Source organism: Orcinus orca, chromosome 17, assembly GCF_937001465.1.
Source record: "Orcinus orca chromosome 17, mOrcOrc1.1, whole genome shotgun sequence".
NCBI classification, from domain to species: Eukaryota; Metazoa; Chordata; class Mammalia; order Artiodactyla; family Delphinidae; genus Orcinus; species Orcinus orca.
This window is the reverse complement of record NC_064575.1, coordinates 84089141-84109127: the sequence shown is the minus strand read 5'-3', so window position 1 is coordinate 84109127 and position 19987 is coordinate 84089141. Positions and strand designations below refer to the sequence as shown.

Genomic DNA, 19987 nt, shown 5'->3' with positions numbered 1-19987 from the left:
CAGCAGGTGGGTGGGCTTCACATCACGCAGATGCTCAGGGGGTCGTCTCCTTCCCAGCTCTGCTCTGCCCAGGTCCAGTCTCTGTGTTCTCTGCGCTCCTGGGGACCTTAAGCTTTCAGCGTCACTGCGGACTGAATGGATGACTCTTTAGTCATTTTTGTGGCCACATTTGAGCCGGTGCCAGCGCTCTCTGGCCAGGGTGAAGAGACCCCCAGGATTCCCTTTGAAGGTGAGAACCGAGAGGCGAGGGGCTCGTGAATGGGCCCAGGCAGGACAGGTGCTCAGGGCTTTCCCTGCCTGCGGCTCCCAGCGCCCTCCTGCCTCCCTCAGCGCGCGGCCTCACCTGGGGAAGTGCTCCAGGAGCTTTCCTCCTGAGGGCTGTGCAGGCAGAGGCCCTGGGCCACCGTCATTCACCTGTGATGGCAAAGCCAGCCTGTGGTGTTACTGGTGTGGGCGCCTCTCACCTCCCCGTCCTCCTAACCCCGATCCACCGCTCGGCACCTGTGGGACCTTCCTCCGTCTGCCTCAGTCTCCTCATCTGTGAAGTGGGCACAGTAGGCTGCAGGTGGGAGTGCACAGGCTGGCGTGGGCCCTGCCATCCGTGTGTTGTCTGCACTAAGAAGGTGCTCAGTGTATCACAGCTGCTGCCGCAGCTGCTCCCTGCTCACCGTTAACCATTTTCAACTTTGTCTTTTGAACCAATTTCAGATTTACAAAAAAGGTGCCAAAAGAGTACAGAGAATTTATTCCTACCCTTCCCCTGGCTTCTCCAGTGCTAATGTCCTGCGTAACCACGGTAAAGTTAGTGAGCCAGGAAAGTAACCTTAATACAATGCTCGTAACTCGTAACCCTGTTGTGCTTTTCCGTCCACTTCTCTAGCTTCCATTTTCTGGGTCAGGATTCGGTGCAGGACGGGGCAGTGCGTCTGGGAGTCAGGCATCCTTCATCCCCTCTCATCGGGATGGTCCTCAGTCCGTCGTTGTCTCCCATGGTCTTGACACGTGAGAAGGGTACCGGCCAGCTATTTTTTTTAGAGTGTCCCTCAATTTGGGACTGTCTGATATTTCTTGGTGATTAAATGGGTGTTACGCATTTTGGGCAGGAACAGCTCAGAGCAATGTGTGCCTTTCTAAAGGCATCACCCAGGAGGCACTGGTGCCTTTATGTCTCGTTCCTGACGATGGCAACTTTGATCCCGTGGCTAAGGAGGTACCTGTCAGGTCTCTGCTCAAAAGTTGCTAGTTTTCCTCTTATTGAAAACTAAATATAAATATTGGTGGGAGGTACTCTGAGACTCTAAATATGCTGTGGGGTTCAGTGGCTGTGAGGCATCGGGGGAAGTTCCCTCTCACCCTCCCTGTGAGGAGGACTGGGGGGCAGCATGGCTCTCAGCCTGCCCACACCCGTCTCTTTAATCTCCCCTCCCAACCCTGGGGGCTTCTTATCCGGGTGTTCCTTAGGTAGAAGGTGGGCTTGCCTCATAATGCAGTCTGGATCCCGCCCCACATTTCATGTAAAAACAGTCCCCGAATTCCTTTTGCTTCTCATTGCAATTCTACCATTCTTTTGAAAAGGACAACTCATGTCTGGAAAGCCAGTACTGCTAGAATATTAACTATCAATACATTCAAATCGTTATCTTGGTGATAACTGCTTTTCACTTTTCTTGGTGAAGTAGAATAACACTGAGTCAGAGCGACTATTTGGAGAAAGGAAGGAGTCAAGGAACACAGTGGATCTGGGGCTCCTGGCTGTGTGGCGGTTGAGCGGGCGGCGTCCTTGCGCTTGGACCGTTGGTTTCATCTCCCCAAGAGGCCGCGAGCGTCCGCCTTCATCTTTGTCAGGAGGGAGGTGTCCTCCCTGAGGAAGCAGAGGGAGCTGAGGCTTGTTAAACCCACCGCCCTTGTTCGTTTTCTCGCTCATTGCTCACAGCCGCCCAGCAGGGAGGGGGCCCTCATCGTGTCATCGTGCAGAGGAGCCCAAAGCTGGAGCGAGGCCGCCTGCCCCGGGCACCCAGCCAGCAAGTGCACGGCGGCGTCTGACCGCGCACGGGTCCTCGGGCTCCCGGCTGCCACCTTTCTCTTCCTCAGCCGTGCCCCCGGCAGGGTGGCCAGAGGCAAGGACTCAAGGGAGGCAGGAAACCAAACGCCTTGGCGGCGGCTTGGCTCCCATTTGGGGGGGAAGTTCTCTGCCCTCGTTGTGCATCTGTTTTGTTTTTAATACTAATGATCCTTTGCGATGACTTATTGACTGTTCACTAATCCTGGCTTACCTCTGGCTTAATGTTTTCAGCTGACACAGAATGTTACTTCTTTGTAATTTATATTATTTAGCTATTCTTAGCCTTTAGAGTGAATGTGTCTTAGGTGAGTGTAATTAGAAAGGCATATTTAGCACACAAGGGATAATTTTCTCTTATGCAGCTGTGCATTAAGAAAAAAAAGCATCTGCGGGACTATAAGGTTTCCATTCATAATAGAGATTTATTCTCCCAGAGGCTAGGAAGCTGTAATCCTCTGAAAGCTCTTTATATCAATGCTGAAGGTACTCCTTTCATTCATTTATTTATTTAATTGGTAAGCGATGATTGAACTCCTCCATTGGGCAGCGTGCCAGGCTGTGCGCCAGCCCTGGGGGCACCGCCGTGCCTGGAGGGACTCTCAGGGCTGGGCCTGAATTTAAGTGGGTTATAATGACTGTTTCTACAGCGGTGCCATGGCTGTCTATTACAGGGAGTTAGGAGTTGGGCAGGTGTGGCATTAAATTCTGCCTTGGACAAGCTTTGCGACTGGCTGGACAAATCACAAGTCCAAGCCACAGTTTCTTTTTTTTTTTTTTTTTTGAATTTTTAAATTGTATTTATTTTTCTATACAGCAGGTTCTTATTAGTCATCCATTTTATACACATCAGTGTCTACACGTCAGTCCCAATCTCCCAATTCATCCCACCCCCACCCCACCCTGCCACTTACCCCCCTTGGTGCCCATACATTTGTTCTCTACATCTCAAGCCCCAGTTTTATTATCAGCACGTGGGAGGCTCTGTCGGCCAATGGCCTTGAGAGGTGAGGTCTTCAGAGTCAGTGGCTAAGTGTAAAGCCATGTCTGGGTCTGTTGTGACTTGTTTCTGTCATTGTGGTTCAGCTGCTTGTGGCCCAGCACTCAGTCCCAGGCCCTGAGGGAGCTCTGGCCAGAGCTCGGCGGCTGGCCTGCCAGGGTGCCCTGCTTGTCTCCACTGGTCCGCGTCCCATCTTTCCTGCCTTCATGCAGCTGGGGTCCAACGTCACACTGGCAAAGGGTCAGCCTGGTTTCCTCTTGTCTCCAGCCTCTTCCGGAACAGTCTGACCCCCTCCTCATGCTCTCGGCAGGGCGTGCGGCATGGTGGACAGCCCGGGACGGGGCTCAGTGGACGTGTCTTGGACAGTCGGGGTGGTGGCTTTCCCTGGCCTGCCGAGGAACCGTGGAAGGTGGGTGGTGTTAGACTGTCAGCCCCAGGCTGTCTTCACATGGGTAACAGGGTTTGAGAGGAGCCCAGCTAGCACCCTGCTTGCACAGTCTAAGTTTGGAACATCAGAGAAGTGTGTGCAGGAGTGGCATGGTCAGCTCACCAACCCGGAGAAGCTAGGTGGGAGGGCCGGCCTGGCTGTGGCCACGTGGGCTTCCCAGCGCCTCACCGTGGAATTAGCGTGTCCACACATCAAGGGCAGAGCTGAAGTCCATGATTCTCACCCACAGGGCCGGCTCTAGGACTCGGGCCAGCCTGCAGGGCCAGTGGAGGACAGGGAAGGGGTAGAGCCCACAAGACCCATCCTTTCCCATCTCACCAGTCAGGGAGGCTGTCCTCCTCTCCCCATCTGCACGTGGCGGCTCTCAGAGTGTGGTCTCTGGACCAGTAGCTTCAGCATCCTGGGCTCTCCTTAGAAGTGCAAATTCTCGGGCCCCGTCTGGACCTGCAAATCAGAAACACTGCTGTGGGGCCCAGCACTGTGTTGAAACGAGCTCTCCTGGGGACTGACGCGAGTTCTGGGGCAGAGCTCCTCAGTGAGGAGAGGTGCCGGGCAGAGGTGGGCTATAAAATCCAACCAGAGAACCCCGGTATTGGTCTCTCAGGCCTCAGGGTGGCCAGTGGGAGTTGGGGTAGCCAGTGTTTTCCATGTGAACCAGGGCATGGAAGAGTGAGGGAGAGAGTCCTCGGGGAAAGTCCTTCACGTGGAAACAGAAGAACGGAGAACACACTCTCTCCGCAGAGGGGTGGTCTGGGACATGCTGCTTAATCTTCCTTAAGCCTCCTTCCCTCACCTGCAAAATGGGGCTAATGAGCTCTTCTCTGAAGGATTTTGAGGCTTAAACTACACGATGCATAAAGAAAGTGGAATTCAATGTATAGTAATAGATGGCCATTAAAATGCAGTTTTATTTCCTTAACCTCTTTTCCTGTTGGCCAAGATGTTCTGGAGGATCTCAAAATGGGAGAGCAGATTATAGACCAGAAGAAGAAATTCTAGGTGCCAGAGGCAGCCTTTGCTATCGGGGACAGAAGCCCAACAGAGGGCTTACAAGGGCGCCCTTCAGTCTCAGCTGCTCAGCTTTCACCCTGGGCGTGGGACTCCTGAGGTCTGGGCAGGACAGGCGGCTCTGGTCTTGGCCTGTTGTACCAACTGAGCTGGAAAAGAATTCTGTAAAGCAGCTGTTAAATTGCCTCCCACTGTGAAGATAAAGGGTGGAGGTTCCGAGGGGGGTGGGATTTACCAGGGTCACCTGCTCCGAGGACCTAGAAGTGCCGCTGGCCAAGCGTCAGAAAGTTCGTCTTCTGTTTAAAGAAGGAGGTTTGCTGGAGTGAGAAAGGGACAAAGGCCACAGGCTAGAAGGGTTGTTGAATAACTGAAAACATCAGCAGAAATGAATTAAATCAGGAGCAGCCCAGTTCCAGAGAAAGCAGAGCCCCGTGACACGCGGGCTTTGCAGTGGCCACTGCCTTGTATCCTGAGTAGCCTCGTCGGGCTTTGGCAGCCTCTGATTCCTGTACGTCTCTGGCGTAAAGCCGTAATTTCATCTCAGCCATCTGAAAGAATGAGTGTCCATGCTTCCAGCCCGGGTTAACAGACCATGTGGGCCCAGGCCTATCAAAGAGGCAGCGCACAGCGAAGGTGGACCTGACTACGGTTCCACACTCGAGGTTGGAATGCCATTAGGCGCTTAACGAAGGTGCCACGGTGTGAGTCTGATGAGATCAAAGGCAGACCTGTTGTCGCGGATTTAACGTTGGATGGGATCTTATAGCACTTGGCATTGGGCCCGGAGCCTTAGGGGTGGACTTGAGCTCTCTGTCCCGCCCATACCCATGAAGAGCAGGTGCCAGGTCTAATGGTGGAACGCCGGGAGTCCTCTCTCTGTGGGCCCTCGGCTGAGGTGGGACAACAGGCACTGACTTGTGTCCTGTGGAGGAGGGTGCACGATGCAGCCTACATTTCTCACATTAGAGAAGGTTGTCACAGGTGTGGGAAAATGAGAATGAATCTTGTGGTGTAAATTTGGAACTTGACGTATCACTCTGAACTCCCTGTTTGTGTTTATTTCTGTATCTTATATATATACTTATATCCATATCTGTCTACAGCAAGGTGCCAATATGTATGTATGTATGTATGTATGTATGTACAGACACACATATTTCTCAGGTTTGTTCACTGGAAAAGTCTTGAAGCAAGAGCATCTTAGTAGCAAAAGAAAATTGTGTTGTTAGAAAATTGTCAATGGATGCTAAAGCTAGTGAGTGAGAGTTTAATGAGGAATAAGGTATTTATCACCTCTCAAAGCATCTCCACACAAATTGCTTGTTAATTACTAATGGAAAAATAGGAACAGAACTTGCAGACACCATTATCGTCATTATTTCATTATCTATCTATCTATCTATCTATGTATCTATCTATCTTCTGTCTCTATCTGAAGACAGGGAATTTAAAAATGAGAGAAGATGTGAAAAGTTGTTGAATTGGGTAACGGGGTGGTTTTTGTACTTTCCTTTCAAATTTTCTGTCACTTTGAGATAACATTGAAGTTAAAAGTTTAAAAGATAAACCTTAAAGTCATAGAGGAAAACAGGGGAGAATGATATTTTATAACCTTGGAGTGTGGAGAGTGTTTCTAACCATGATTCAGGAGCCATGAAAAAGGTGCAAGGGACATAAAAGAGAAGACTGATGCATTAACTGCAAAAAAATTAAACATTTCTGCAAGGCGAAGAACATCGTAAATAAACCCAAAGATACTATCCAAATGTGAAAAAATATTTGCAGCTTATATCAGGCAAGGAGTAATTTCCTCAATATATAAAACCTCCTAGATATCTGGAAGAAAAAACCTGACAGGTCAATTAAAAAAAAGAATGGTCAAATGATGTGAACATGTGCTTCACAACAAAAAAGATGAAACGGCTGCTTTTCTTGGTACCAGAAATCAGACTTTTGGCCTTTTAACAGTCCCCAGACACATCTTCCTCCATCTGGACCTCATGTCCTGACCCTTCTCAGTCACCAGGGGACTTCTGGGCCTCTTGAGGAGGAGCTGTTTTGATGGTTGGTGTTGCTCAGATCCATTCCTACTAGAAGGGTGTTTTAGTTTATGAATCCAATGTCTTCACTTAGCAGGAGGCTCTTCAGGTTTTCTATTTCTTGTTGGTTCCGTTGGTAACGTGCCCATTTTACCTGAGTTGTTGAATCTATTGGCACTAAATTGTCTACACTCTTTCTTTACTGTCTTTTTCATGTGAGCACGATCTGTACAGATACTCGTTTTCGTTCCTGATGTTAGTAATTAGTTTCTCACTTCTTTTTTCCTTGATCAGCCTAACTTAGAGGATTGTCACTTTTATTGATATTTTCACAAAATAGGTTTTAGCTTAATTGGTTTTTTTCTCCCATTATTTGTCCGATTTCTATTTAATAATTGCCCAGTCCTCCCTTCCTTGCTGGGTTGTTTGCTCTTCCTATCCAACTCTACACCTGACACACACGGGCTTTTTATCTCCTGTATCCTTGTATATACTAGGACGCTCCTCTCTGATGTAATATATCACAACTGTCTTAGATATCTAGGGGCTTGTGTCTCTGACTAGACCTGAGCAAGCCCTCAGGGGTGGCATTGTGGCATCTGCCATAGTCCCTTACACTTAGTAGACATTCATTCGGGGTCAGTGAGTGAATGAGTGGGTGGATGAATGAATGAATGAATGAATGCTGTTCTGAGCAGTTTGCATACATGAAAGAGAGAGGGCTGTGCAGCCATGCAGCTCTGCATTTGAATCCTGGATGTGCTACTCCCTGGGTGTGTGGCATAGGCCAGTCACCTAACTGCTTGTTTGCGAAAACTGGACTTTCCTTGTAGGGCTCTTAACATTAGAGCCCATGTGTGAAGACAACTTAGCATTGCATTTGGCACTTAGTAGGTGCCCAATAAAAGGTAGCTCTTGAAAGACCTTTCATTTTAGCTCAAATAATAAATTATATTGATAATATACCTAGAAAGTAACTTTTCTCTAATTCTTTGCCCATTTCTGATTTTTATAATCGTCTTCCCTCAAAGTAAAGACCATCGCATGTTCTGAGAAGGGAAAGTCTTATGGCAGAGTACTGCATTGTTTCTCCTTATGTTTTGATGAAATAAAGCTTGGACATCCTTTGTCTTTTATCACCCCACTTTATGGCTTTATTAAGATATTCTAAATTTTTGGGACTGAGGTTTTTTTTTTTTTTTTTTTAATCAAGGAAGAAAGGCAGTAATACTCAATTTTAGAAAATCTTTTCTGTGCTTGATTTTCATAAATTACATATTTTCCCCCATAATTATATCTTTTCCTTGCTTCTCTACAGAGTAAATAAACAGCCAATTCCAAGAAGATAGAAACACAGACTATTTCTTCTTTGTTATATGGTACTTGACAGTTCTCTATCTCTGTGTATTTTTTGTTCATTTCCCAGGTGATTTCTACTCTATCACTACCTGGAGACAACTTTTAAGTTTACCTTAAAAAACAAAAAAGACAGTGTGACATTTTTATTACTTCACAGATTTTGGCTTTTCAAGGCCATAATTGAGAACCTGTTTATTTCCTTGACCACCATGCTTGCAATTTGTGGAAGATGCCATGTATGTGTTGGGTGATGGATTGGTTTTATTTGCTTATTTATCAGTTAATTTATTCAGACATTCATTGACTCAACACTTAGTGAGCTTTCTGGGATCAGGGACCAGACTGTATTCATTGTTCTAAGCACAGATCCTGGCACTCAGAAAGTACCCGGGAAGTGACTGAAAAGAGGAATGAAAGAATAGACCAAACAGATGAGTCAGCTGGACTGAGAAAGTCGTTCCAGAAAGGTTTATTTGGATGTGTGTATGAGGAGGTCTTACCTTCTGCTCACAAACAAGGGTTTTCAGAAGTATAAGACATAAAATTGGCAATCCTTTTGAGATGACGGTACAGTGCTTTATGCTATGGGAAAAGAATTTGGGACTTTGGTGAAACCAAAATATGATCCTTGAGTATTTTTAAAAAATCTGTATTTCATGGAGTCCTTTTAAAGTAAGGCAGTATAGCCATCTTACTGGAGAAGGCATGGCTTTTGAGAGGCCATGAAGTAGGAGTAACATTTATACAGGTTGAGAGAATTAGTAGGACCAAAGTTCAAGGGACCCTGTAAACATATAGACCTTGAGGAGTGGTGGGAGGTGAGTTGGAACAATGAGCTTTTAAAATGGGACTGAGGAACTTGAACAGACATTTCTCCGACGAAGATGTACAAATGGCCAGTAAGCATATAAAAAGATACTCAACATCATTAGTCGTTAGGCGAATGCACATCAAAACCAAAATGAGATACCACTTCACCCCCATTAGGATGGTGATTATTAAAAAACAGACCAAGCAAACAGGAAAAAAAAACAAGTACTGTTGAGGATGTAGAGAGATTGGAATCCTTGTGCATTGCTGGTAGGAATGTGAAATGGTGCAGCCATTGTGGAAAATGGTATAGTGATTCTTTAAAGAGATTAGATATAGAATTATCATGTGACCTAGCAGTTCCACTTCTGGGGATATGCCCAAAGGAATTGAAAGCAGGGTCTCAAACAGATATTTGTACACCCATGTTCATAGCAGCATTATTCACAATAGCCCAAAAGTGGAAGCAATGTAAGTGCTTGTTGACAGGTGAATGGATAAACAACATGTGGTATATCCATTCAGTGGAATATTATTCAGCCTTAAAAAGGAATTAAGTTCTGATATAAGCTATAGCACAGATGAACCTTGGAAACACTATGCTGAGGAAATAAGCTAGTCACAACAGGACAAAAATGCAATGATTCCACTTACATGAGGTATCTGGATTAGTCAAATCCATGGAGACAGAAAGTAGATGGTGGGTGCCAGGAGCTGGGGGAGAGGGGAGTAGATTTGTTTTGTGTAATTTGTATAGAGTTTCAGTTTGGGAAGATGAAAAATTCTGGAAATGGATGGTGGTGATGGTTATACAACAATGTGAAAGTACTTAATGCCACAAAACCATATGCTTAACGGTGGTTAAAATGATAAATTTTATGTTATGAGTATTTTACCACGATACGAAAAATGTTAAATAAAATAAATGGCATTGAGGGCTTCCCTGGTGGCGCAGTGGTTGAGAGTCCGCCTGCCGATGCAGGGGACGCGGGTTCGTGCCCCGGTCCGGGAAGATCCCACATGTGCGGAGCTGCTAGGCCCGTGAGCCATGGCCGCTGAGCCTGCGTGTCCGGAGCCTGTGCTCCGCAACGGGAGAGGCCACAGCAGTGAGAGGTCCACGTACCGCAAAAAAAATAAATAAATAAAAAATAAATAAATGGCATTGAAACACGTTTCACATTTCCTCCTGTTTTAAGCCGTGTTGCCTTAGGATGTCAGGTGGTGACGTCGCAGAAGGAGAAAGGAACCTATTTAGTGAGTGCATATATGTCCTGCTACTTCGTTTTCTCACTGAATCTTCATTAAAGTCCAGTGAGATAGGTGTTAATTATTGTCCCCACTTAACACTTGAGAAACCGAGGCTGAGAATGGTGAAACACTACGCCCAAGGTCTCACAGAGCGTCAGGCTGAGTTTATCTGGCCTCCGTACCTGCTCTCGTCCACCGTGCCAGGCTGCCTTGCCTGTCTCTGGAATTTCTGTACTCTGGCCTTCCCAGAGGAAAACCACTCTCCACCTAGGATGGCCTCTGACAGCATGCATACACAGGTGGTTTTCTTTAGTTCTAAATAATTGTGTAGCTGTGGCTGCCTCTCTTTTGGAGAGGGGAAACCGGTCAGTGAAAGCAATGACTGAGGGCTAAATGCCGTGTCTTGCCTGGAAGGCTTATTGAAGTGTGACTCTTGAAGCGTAGGGAGGAGAGCAGGAGGACAGGTGGGCAGGCACCTGCTCTGCCGTTGGCAAGTGTGGCTTCTCTTGGCTCTTGCAGGTGGGAATGTGCTTGAGTCCCCACCTTGAACACGTGGTTTTGAGGCTCCCGTCCGGCACTGTCAGCCCCAGACAATGCTCTGAGCTCACCCTCACTCTTCCCTTTCTGCAAAAGGCTTCCACTAGGGTCATTAGTGACCTGCTCATCGCCATTAGTGTGATGGCCACTTTCTCAGACCCTTTTTACGTGGATTGGCTGCAGCAATGGGCATTCTGGCCCTTCATCCCAGAGCTCCACCCTCCTTGGGTTTCCGTGACACCAGCCCGTTGTCTCTTGTTGCTTGTGCTTTTGGTGTCATGTCTGCGAAACCATTCCTAATCCAAGGTCATGAAGATTTCCTCCTGTTTTCTTCTTAGGGTTTTATCGGTAAACTTTTCATGTAAGGGACTGTATAGTAAATATTTTAGCTTTGCTGGCTGCCCAGGGTCTCTGTGGCGTATTCTTCTTTGGTTTTGTCGTTTGTTTTGTTTTACAACCTTTTAAAAATGTGAAAACTGTTCTCAGCTCCAGGGCATACAGAACCAGGCTGCGGGCCAGATCTGGCCCTTGGGCCATAGTGTGCTGACGCCTGTTTTAGGACCTTACTGGGGAAGGCTGAGTCATTTTAGTGAGAAGTTGAGCTGGGTTTGAGATTTCCTGTTGCTATGGTTACCCTTGGTGCAGCACAGGCTCTGAATTGTGCTGGGGGAAGGGGAAGAAAGTCGGGGCTGCTGAGGTAGGTACCAGGGGTTTTTCCCATAATGGTCCTCCATCCTCAGCCCTGAGCCCTCCCTGCCCACCAGCACCTGGCCGGGGTCTCTCCACACCTTCATGCCACCCCCAGAGGCTTCTTACTGGGTGCCTGCTAGGTCTGTGCCAGGAGCAGCTGGGGCCCTCTTGCTGTCCTCGTGCTGCCTCAGTCCTAGGTCGGAGCCATGCCCCTGGATCCTGCGTGTGGGCTCTCGGCGTTCCTGCCCTTCCCCCAGGAGCAGCCATCCTCTGCCTGGTATAGTGGTGGGCAGTGTGTATGAATGGGTTTCCTGCCTCTGTCTCTAGTGGCATTGCTTTAGGATCCTGGCTTGGGACCGGCTCCTGGCCCTCCCAGCAGCGTCTGCCCTCCCCTCACTAGAACGGATGTTTACCCCTGTCTTTGTGCCCTTGGCATTGGCTCCCCCTCCTCCGGAAGCTCAAGATTTTGCTTTAGAGGAGAGAAGGGTCTGGATGGGGTCGGGATGGGGGTAGGGGATTGGAGCTGGGGTTTCTGTTTCTTGTTCTTCCTGTGGTGGCTCCTGACCTCTTCTGCCAGGCCTGTACCACCAGGGAGGCTCCCCTGCACTCCTGCCCCTGCCAGTCCTTTGTGTAAGCCCCCAGGGAGGTCCTCGGAGAAGACCCGGTGGGTGGGAACTGTCCTTGGGCCTGGAGAGTCCTCACTATCAACAGAGCCCCTACTCAGCCTTTAGCAATTCATTAACGTCTGAGCTGATTCCTTCCTGCCAGCTTGTATGGTGGCTGCCTCTGCCCCTGGTGAGATGTGTCCCCACCCTGTCCCTCCTGGAAGGACCTTGTTCCTCCTTGGCCTTCTGGCTATGTGGTTGCCCTGTGACCTTATCTCTGTGGGTTCAAGGAAGTGTCATGAGTTTGTAGCTTGTCAGCCTTACTCGCTGTTAGCCTGGGAGCCACGTTCTAGCTCCTTGATGGGAGTCCCTCCTCCCCCCTCAACCTGATCTGTGTGTTTAAGTGATGCTGATTGAAATGTGTTTTTCTCTCCCAAATGCTATATCCCATCACAGAGTAATTCTGGAGCTCCTTTCCATTCGTGTTTCCAGGCTGAGAATTGTAGGTGTTAGATACAGGGCATCATGGGAGGAAAGATGGTACCAGATGTCAGGTGCCAGGTGCCAGCCCTGGGTGAGAGTTGCCCGTGGTAATAACGTTACCAGTTGGGATAATCTTCAGCCTTATCTGAGTGAAGTCTGCTGCCTGGGGGAATGGCGGGCAACAGAGAGTACTAACTTACCATTTTTTACATCTTTTTAGACCCTGGAAGCTATCCTGAATTTCAAATACTCCGGAGGCCCGGGCCACATTGAAGGATATTACAGGAACCTCTCGCTGGGGCTGCACGTAGAGGTTGAGCCATCTGTATTCTTCACACGAGTCAGTACGCTGCCGGCAACCAGGTAAATGCACCTCTGCTCTTTGACTGCCGTGTTCTAGAGTCTGAGGGCGCTGCGTTTGGAATTCTGACCTTGGTGTTCGTTGTGGTCCCCTGTTCACTGTGCTGAGTTATTTAGCCTCCCCGGGTCTTCTTCAGGAAGACAGGCGGTGTAGAGCGATGCCGCTTCGTTGAGACGGGAGTGCCTGGGCTTCATACCTTTCACGCGCTGTAGTAATACTGTTGGCGGCGCGGTGCGCTTGCCTCTGGTGGTCACCGCGCAGGACAGGGCTCCCGCCCGTTGTCCCGAGGCTGGAGCTCACTCCAGTCTGGTTCAGCTCTCCTGTTAGCAGGGGCTCAGCCGATGGCTCCCTGTCTTGGAGACTTCTGGAGGCGTCCAGCACATCTGTCTGTGTCACTTCGGGCACCCCAGGAGGACTGTGCAGGCAGGGCCAGGCTGCCCAGCGTCTCAGCCCCATCTTTGCGGAGCTCCCAGCCATCTGGAGCATGGGGTCATTTCTGCCCAGAGCACCCTACTTGCAAGAGGCTTTCTCTCTTGATTACTTCTCCAGACCTAGTCTTCCTTTAAGGAGAAAGAAACCAGTTTGTCTACTTCAAACCCAGAAGTGGTCAGAGATACTAGAGGTTATTCCTCCCTTAGGTGGGAGAATGATAGTCCCTCACCCCCGAATTTGACCTGTGATGAACTGGGAGCAGTGGGGTCCGAAGCACTGGGTGGGGCTCCAGCCAAATGGAGACCCTCTGGGGTCAGATTCCTGCCCAGGTGGTGAACCGCCCTTGGAAGGCAGGTCCTGATCACCCCTGGGCATGTCCACATTCTCACGTCCAGGGGCACGTTACATCTCGGGGTAGGATAGAGTGGGCTCGTATTACTTTTTTTTCTTTTTTAATAAATTTATTTATTTTTGGCGGCATTGGATCTTTGCCGCTGCGCGCAGGCTTTCTCAAGTTTCGGAGAGCGGGGGCTACTCTTCGTTGCGGTGCGCGGACTTCTCATCGCGGTGTCTTCTCTTGTTGCGGAGCACGGGCTCTAGGTGCGTGGGCTTCAGTAGTTGTGGCTCGCGGGCTCTAGAGCTCAGCCTCAGTAGTTGTGGCACACGGGTTTAGTTGCTCCGCGGCATGTGGGATCTTTCCGGACCAGGGCTCGAACCCGTGTCCCCTGCATTGGCAGGCAGATTCTTAACCACTGTGCCACCAGGGAAGTCCCAGTATTACTTATTTTTAATGGAGTTAAGGCTATACATACCTGTCCATCCTTGACTGTGGGGGAGAGAACATCACATGCAGCATCTCTCTCCCCTCCACCAGTGGGCTCTATAGTCCACAGAGTATAATAGAGGGATGTTACTGTCGATATAAAACTCTCTTTAGAGTGATACAGCCCCCAAAAGTAAGGGTAGCTTCAGTTCATAGGAAAGACTGCTGTTCTCCCCAGCCATTGGAGAATGGCTTCAGCAAGAATTAATGTCTTTGCTTGGGCTTCTCAGCCCAAGCACATTTTGATCACATTCATCATCTATCACTTTTTCAACCCACAGAGTAATGGTCTTTCTTGCCAACGCTTGCCTCTGTTTTGAATTTGTATAAAGCGTCAAAGCACTTGCCGGCGGGAAGCTTTGGCAAGGATGCCTGCCAGGTGCCGTTAGAGTTTTTCAGGCCCTTCCTGTGCTTTGGTCCACTCCTGGTGTGCGTTCTTTTTCATCCCCTCACCTCCTGCTGCCACTGCTCATATAAATAGGTCTTAGAAGCCGCACAGGTTGTCACTGAGTTGGATTATTTTCGCCGTATTGATATCTGGCTTCCATGTCATGGCCCCTGCAGTTCTTAATGACGGTTTAAGATGAGAAAAATGTTGCCTTGTGGTTTGGTGCAAATGTACACTCAGAAGAGTTGGTGGTTAGCTGACGTGCTGTTTGGCGCCCGGTTACCCGCCTGTTGACCTCACTCTCTTTCTTTTGGCCTACGTGTTTCTTCTCCCTGCTCTGGGGCTTGAGATTTGATTTCCTCTAATCCTCCCTTTCCTTTCCTGCTAAGTCTAACTGAGCCCCAAATCCTGTGGGTTGAGCTGATGTCCCCGCATTCCACTGCACGTCTTTGCCGTCTTTCCTTGGGACTCTAGAAATACTCGTCTACTCAGTCCCCCTGCCTCTAACCCTGCTCCGGCATCGTCCTGTAGACACACATGAACGTTCCCACGTCACCGTCCGGCTTAAAGACTTCCCCAGTGCCTGCGGGATAAAGTTCAAAGTCCCCACTCTGATATTCAAGGTACTTAAATTTTTGATCTAGGTGTTCCTCTTCAGCTGTTTGTCCCCAGTCCCTCCACACTTCATGTGAAAGACACTTTGCTTCTCACCATCACCAGGACGTGTCAGGACAGCTTACTCCAGTGTGCCTTTGCATACCTCCTTTTCTAAAACTGTTCTTTTCCTTAAACTATCATTCCTTCACTTAACCTTTTGGAAAATGTCTGTTTGCCATTGATATATGTTACGTTTTTATAAAATTTTCCTGACCATGACCAGGCAGAGTGGGGGTCCTTCTGTGGGTTCCCCTGTACATTCTTTGTATGTCTAATAAAGCACTTAGCAGACTGTAAACCTTTATACCAACACCTCCAATGTTTTGGGTGCTATGTGAAGCAACCACTGGGATCAGAGATGGACAGAGAACACAGTCCTTGTGTTTTATCAGCCTGGTGAAAGCTCATCAGGCAGAGATAATACCAGACGGAAACTCGGATCTACATTAAGGAATGATGAGTCCCGGAAATAAAGTCAGCAGGTTAGCTATGAGATGTTTTATCCTCGCTTTTTGATTTCTTTAAAAGACTACTGACTGTCTAAGAAAGAAATAATAGCATTTAATTTTGTAGTGCATGTCATATAAAGAAGTAGAATATGTAAAAAAAAAGTCACACAAATGGAAAAAGAGGGAGAAATGGACATTTTTATATGCAAAATGTTATATTATTTGAAGTTAGAATGTGATGTTAGAGACCCATGCTGTAAAGCCTTGAGCAATGACTTAAGGTATGGATAGTATACCAGGAGAGATAAAACAGAACACTAAAAAATAACCCCCCAAAGGGGGAAAGAGGTGGCAAGAAAGGAGGAGAAAAGAACATATAGTTAAATAGAAACAAATAGCAGTGTGGTAGATTTAAACCCACTGTACCAAGAATTACATTAAATGTAACTGAACTAAATGCTACATTTAAAATCTTTGCCCCCCGGAGTTACAGAGATACTCTGCCACTTTTTCTTTGAGGAGGTTTATAGTTAAAGTTTTTCCCAGAATCTGTCTCAAATGAAGTTTTGTGCATGATGTGACGTATGGATGAAAGACTTAAATAGTTGGGGAGAGATACCATGTTTATTGATTGGAAATGTCAGTTACTACTAGGACACCAGTTTCCCCAAATTTGATTATAAGTTCAATGCAATCCCAATTAAAATCCCAACAGGACTTTTTTTTGGGGGGGTGGAAGTTGACAAGCTGTTTTTAAAATTATTTCACAGTGGAACAGATTATTGCCAATGGAATAAGCATATGACTTGACAAAAAAACAAAGTTGGAGGACTTAAGCTATATGACTTTAAGACTTAACATAAAGTTACAGTAATCAAGAGAGAATGCTATTGTTGTAAAGACAGAGAGATCAACGGACCATAATAGATGGTCCAGAAATAGACTCACTCATGTATGATCAATTGATCATGTGACCAGCAAGGTATGAAAACAATTTTATGTGGAATGAAAATCTTACCAACAAATGATGATGGAAGAACTGGATATATATATGGTGGGAAAAAGCGTGGAAATTGTCATACTGTATAAAAATACAAGAGCCAACTCTCTGTGTTTTCTATAAGAAACTCACATTAAATATGCACAGTTTAAAAGCAAAAAGATGGGGGGAAAAAGGCATGCCATGTTAACAGTAATCATGAGAAAGATGGCATGGATATATTATCAAATAAGTAGACTTTCAGGAGAAAAAGAGAGAGAGGAAGCAGATAATCTGTAATGACGGAAGGGTCATCAAGAGTACCCGACAGCCCTAAATGCAAATGCACTTAGAAACATAACTTCAAAATAAAACCGACATCTGAAGGGAGAGATGGAAAACAGATAATTATAGTTGGATATTTCAGCACTCGTCTCTCAGTTTTTGATAGAACAAGGAAAATATAGAAAGAAACGGAAAGATATAGAAAGCTTGCACAGGACTAGTAAACAACTCCAGCTAACTGATATCATAGAACACTAAATGCTTATGCTAGAGGTTGAATGGCTTAAAATCAGTGGTATAAGTGTCTATGTAAGATAAAGAAGAGCAAAATGTACCCAGAATAAACCGAAGTAAAAGAAAATAAATAATGAAGAGTGAAGTAAAAAAATAATAATAGTGGATAGGAATGAAATAGAAAATGAAAAAATAATATGTAAACTAAATGGAACCCAAAATCGATTCTTTGAAAAGATTAATGAAATTAGTAAACTATAGCCAGGATGGTCAGAATTTTAAAAAAGAGAGTGAACACACAAATTACTAATAATGAGAATGAAAGAGGGGGGCATGGCTAAATTCTGCAGACATTAAAAGAATAATAAGAGTGTACTGTGAGAAATCATATTCCAATGAATTTGACAACTTAAATGAAATGGAAAAAAGTTTGAAAGACATGAATTACTAAAGTTGGTACAAGAGAAAATAGAATCCCTGAGGTAGTCATCTCAGTTGAAGAGTTTAATTTTTAGTTTTAATTAGTTAATTAGTTTTAATTCTTAATTAAAAGTTTTCCATGAAGCAAAGATTTCTCAGATGGGGTGAGAAACTACTAACCGTAAAATAAAAAGTTGATAAGAGGGTTTTTATCAAAATTAAAAACTTCAGCTCGTCGAAAAGCAAGCTCCACATTGGGAGAAGATATTTACGATGCGCTTATGCAACAAAGGCCTGTATCCAACATATGCCAGGGAGTCCTAAACATAAATACCCAGGAGACCAAAAGTGGGTGGGATTTAAACTCCAGAGAGCCCTTTGAAGTCAGCATTGCTGTATGGAGATGTTAAATAACTTACCCTGGTTGCACATTAATGAGAAAAAGAGATTCGATTTGAATTCTGGCCTTCTTGGCACCAAAACCCATGCTTCCTGCCACACATACGCTGAACTGGCATTCCAGAGACCTGGGTTTCCCTTGGCCCCCTGTGTCTTTGCAAGCATCTCTGTATCTCTCGTAGCTTCAGCCCTCCTGTCCCTCACTGGAGTGATCACCGGCTCTGCTCACCTCATGGGGCGTAAGAGAATCAAATTAAACAATAGAGGGCCTAGTGTTTTCTCAAAGCCAAAGCACAATATAGATGGGAGGTGGAATTCTCATTGCTTTTTTTTTAACCATTCTCCTTCCTTCAGGGGTGTACCTAGCTTTCAGCTGACTTTTATTTAGGAGATCAATTACCATTAAAATTCACTTTTCACACCAAGCTGCCTGGTAATGTTGTTAGGGACCAGATTGAAATGGATTGGGCCGTGCCGCCCTGTCTGAGTGCCTGGCCTCCCTCACCTCAGGAGCAACTTCTTTCTAGGCTGCTAGGGTAAGTGGTCCGATCTTATACATTGCTACTCTGAGCTCTGTGGAAAATACACTCCCCTGAGCAGGGCGTAAGGTGTGGGAGTTGTCACATTCTGAATAAAAATCATACAACCGGACACGCCGTGGCGCCTCTCCCCAGACATTTAGAAGAAAAATTCCGTTTCCCCCCATGGAGTGGGACCGCTCCACGCCGTGGGGAGCCTCTGCTCACAGACATGTAATAAAGGCAGTTTCAATGTCGGATTTCATCACGGTTGATCCTTTTCACGTTGCTGTGTTGATTTAAATTGGTTTTAAATTTAACAACAGTTTAGAATTTTAACGAGCACAGGTTTCAGAGCCCAGTGTACCTGTATCCATTGTACCTATCCTGTATCCAATTTCAGATTTTGATCCTCCCACTATTTGCCCTGTGGTCTTGAGTCAGTCGTTCCTGTTTCTTTAAGCATCATTTTTCTTCATCTTGAAATGGAGAGAACACTGATCTTGCAGGGCTGCGGTAAGGTTTAAAGAATGCATCAATTCACAGAGCGTCTAATACAGTGCCTGACACAGGTAGAAAACTGAGAAACGGCGGTTGTCAAGGGCAAGGACTCCCTCTCTTCCGTGTGGAAGTGGCACAGGGACAGCCCAGCTGGGGACTCACGTCTGGGTGGCTGGTACGAAGACCAGAGCTGTGTTACTCAGAGGGAAGCCCTCGCCCGCCCAGCAGCTTCACCCTCTCCAGAGCCCTCACTGAGGCTGGGCTGTGAGGGGCACCCTGGGGAGGACAGAGGAGGGCATGCGGATGAGACCTGCTTCTGTGATGGCAGGGGGCTGGGTCTGCCCCAGGGCTCCCATCTCTCTCTAACCCATTCATCGAATCTCTGGTGGAAGGAGCTTAATGACTTAACGGATTTGCTTCATCCCTTCCTGCTCCTGTTGGCTTGTGTTCCCTGAAATGATGAGCACGCTTTTCATCGTCTTTCCAAGTGTTAACATAGTGTAGATCTGCACAGGCAGGAGCTGGGACCCCACCTCCCATGGCGGGAGCAGCTGGACATGTCATTTAGGTTGACACAGCAGTTAGCACCCTCTGGTCCCCAGTGTCACCAGTTAGGAGCCGCCCAGGTGGTGAATCACCTCCCATTTTTCTGTCTTCACTCACACGGCTGTACCTTGAAGGGACCTATTTTATGTCTCAACCATACATATTATTAAAGTATTACAATCAATAATTTTAAGTGATCTGTATTTTATTTTGAACTATTACATTATTGAATGTTATGTGTTAATGTTCATTTAAGAATGCTATCAATATTCATTATTTAAAGACAGATTTAAAGATTGTCCTACTTAACAAGTAATATACACTAATTATGTTAAGAAGTATGATTTATAAATACCAATTAAAAAGGCCCATGTCATACTTGATTTAGGGATTGACATCGTATGTTAAAAGGTAGATTGTCTATCATCAACAATTGGCCAGAGTTTTTTGTGACCTTCCATTTAGAATTTTTGCATTTGGCATTTTCAAAGTTTTAATCATTATAGAGTTAATTGCAAACGATGCTACATTGAACCATGATTTCAAGTTATTTTTAAGTACTTTTCCGTCCGTTTTGAATTGGGCTTGTCTTCATTCCCAGACAATGAAAAGCCAAATATGACATAGTTGTCATTTTATGTTACCTTTTTAACCTTGGATTTTGAGGCACAGGTGTCTTGGTGTTCATTTTTGTGCCCCTTTTAACATG

General features: G+C 46.4%; 1 protein-coding gene across 4 annotated transcripts in view; it reads left to right on the top strand.

The window, feature by feature from the left end:
- Positions 1–19987, top strand: part of TRAPPC9 (trafficking protein particle complex subunit 9) — a 509514-nt gene that overhangs the window by 296516 nt on the left and 193011 nt on the right. For all 4 annotated transcript variants that reach the window (XM_049700891.1, XM_004265298.4, XM_033419745.2 and 1 more), the window contains one exon: positions 12507–12649. In XM_049700891.1, the coding sequence (XP_049556848.1) occupies positions 12507–12649 (143 nt within the window). The remainder of the gene's footprint in view (positions 1–12506; positions 12650–19987) is intronic.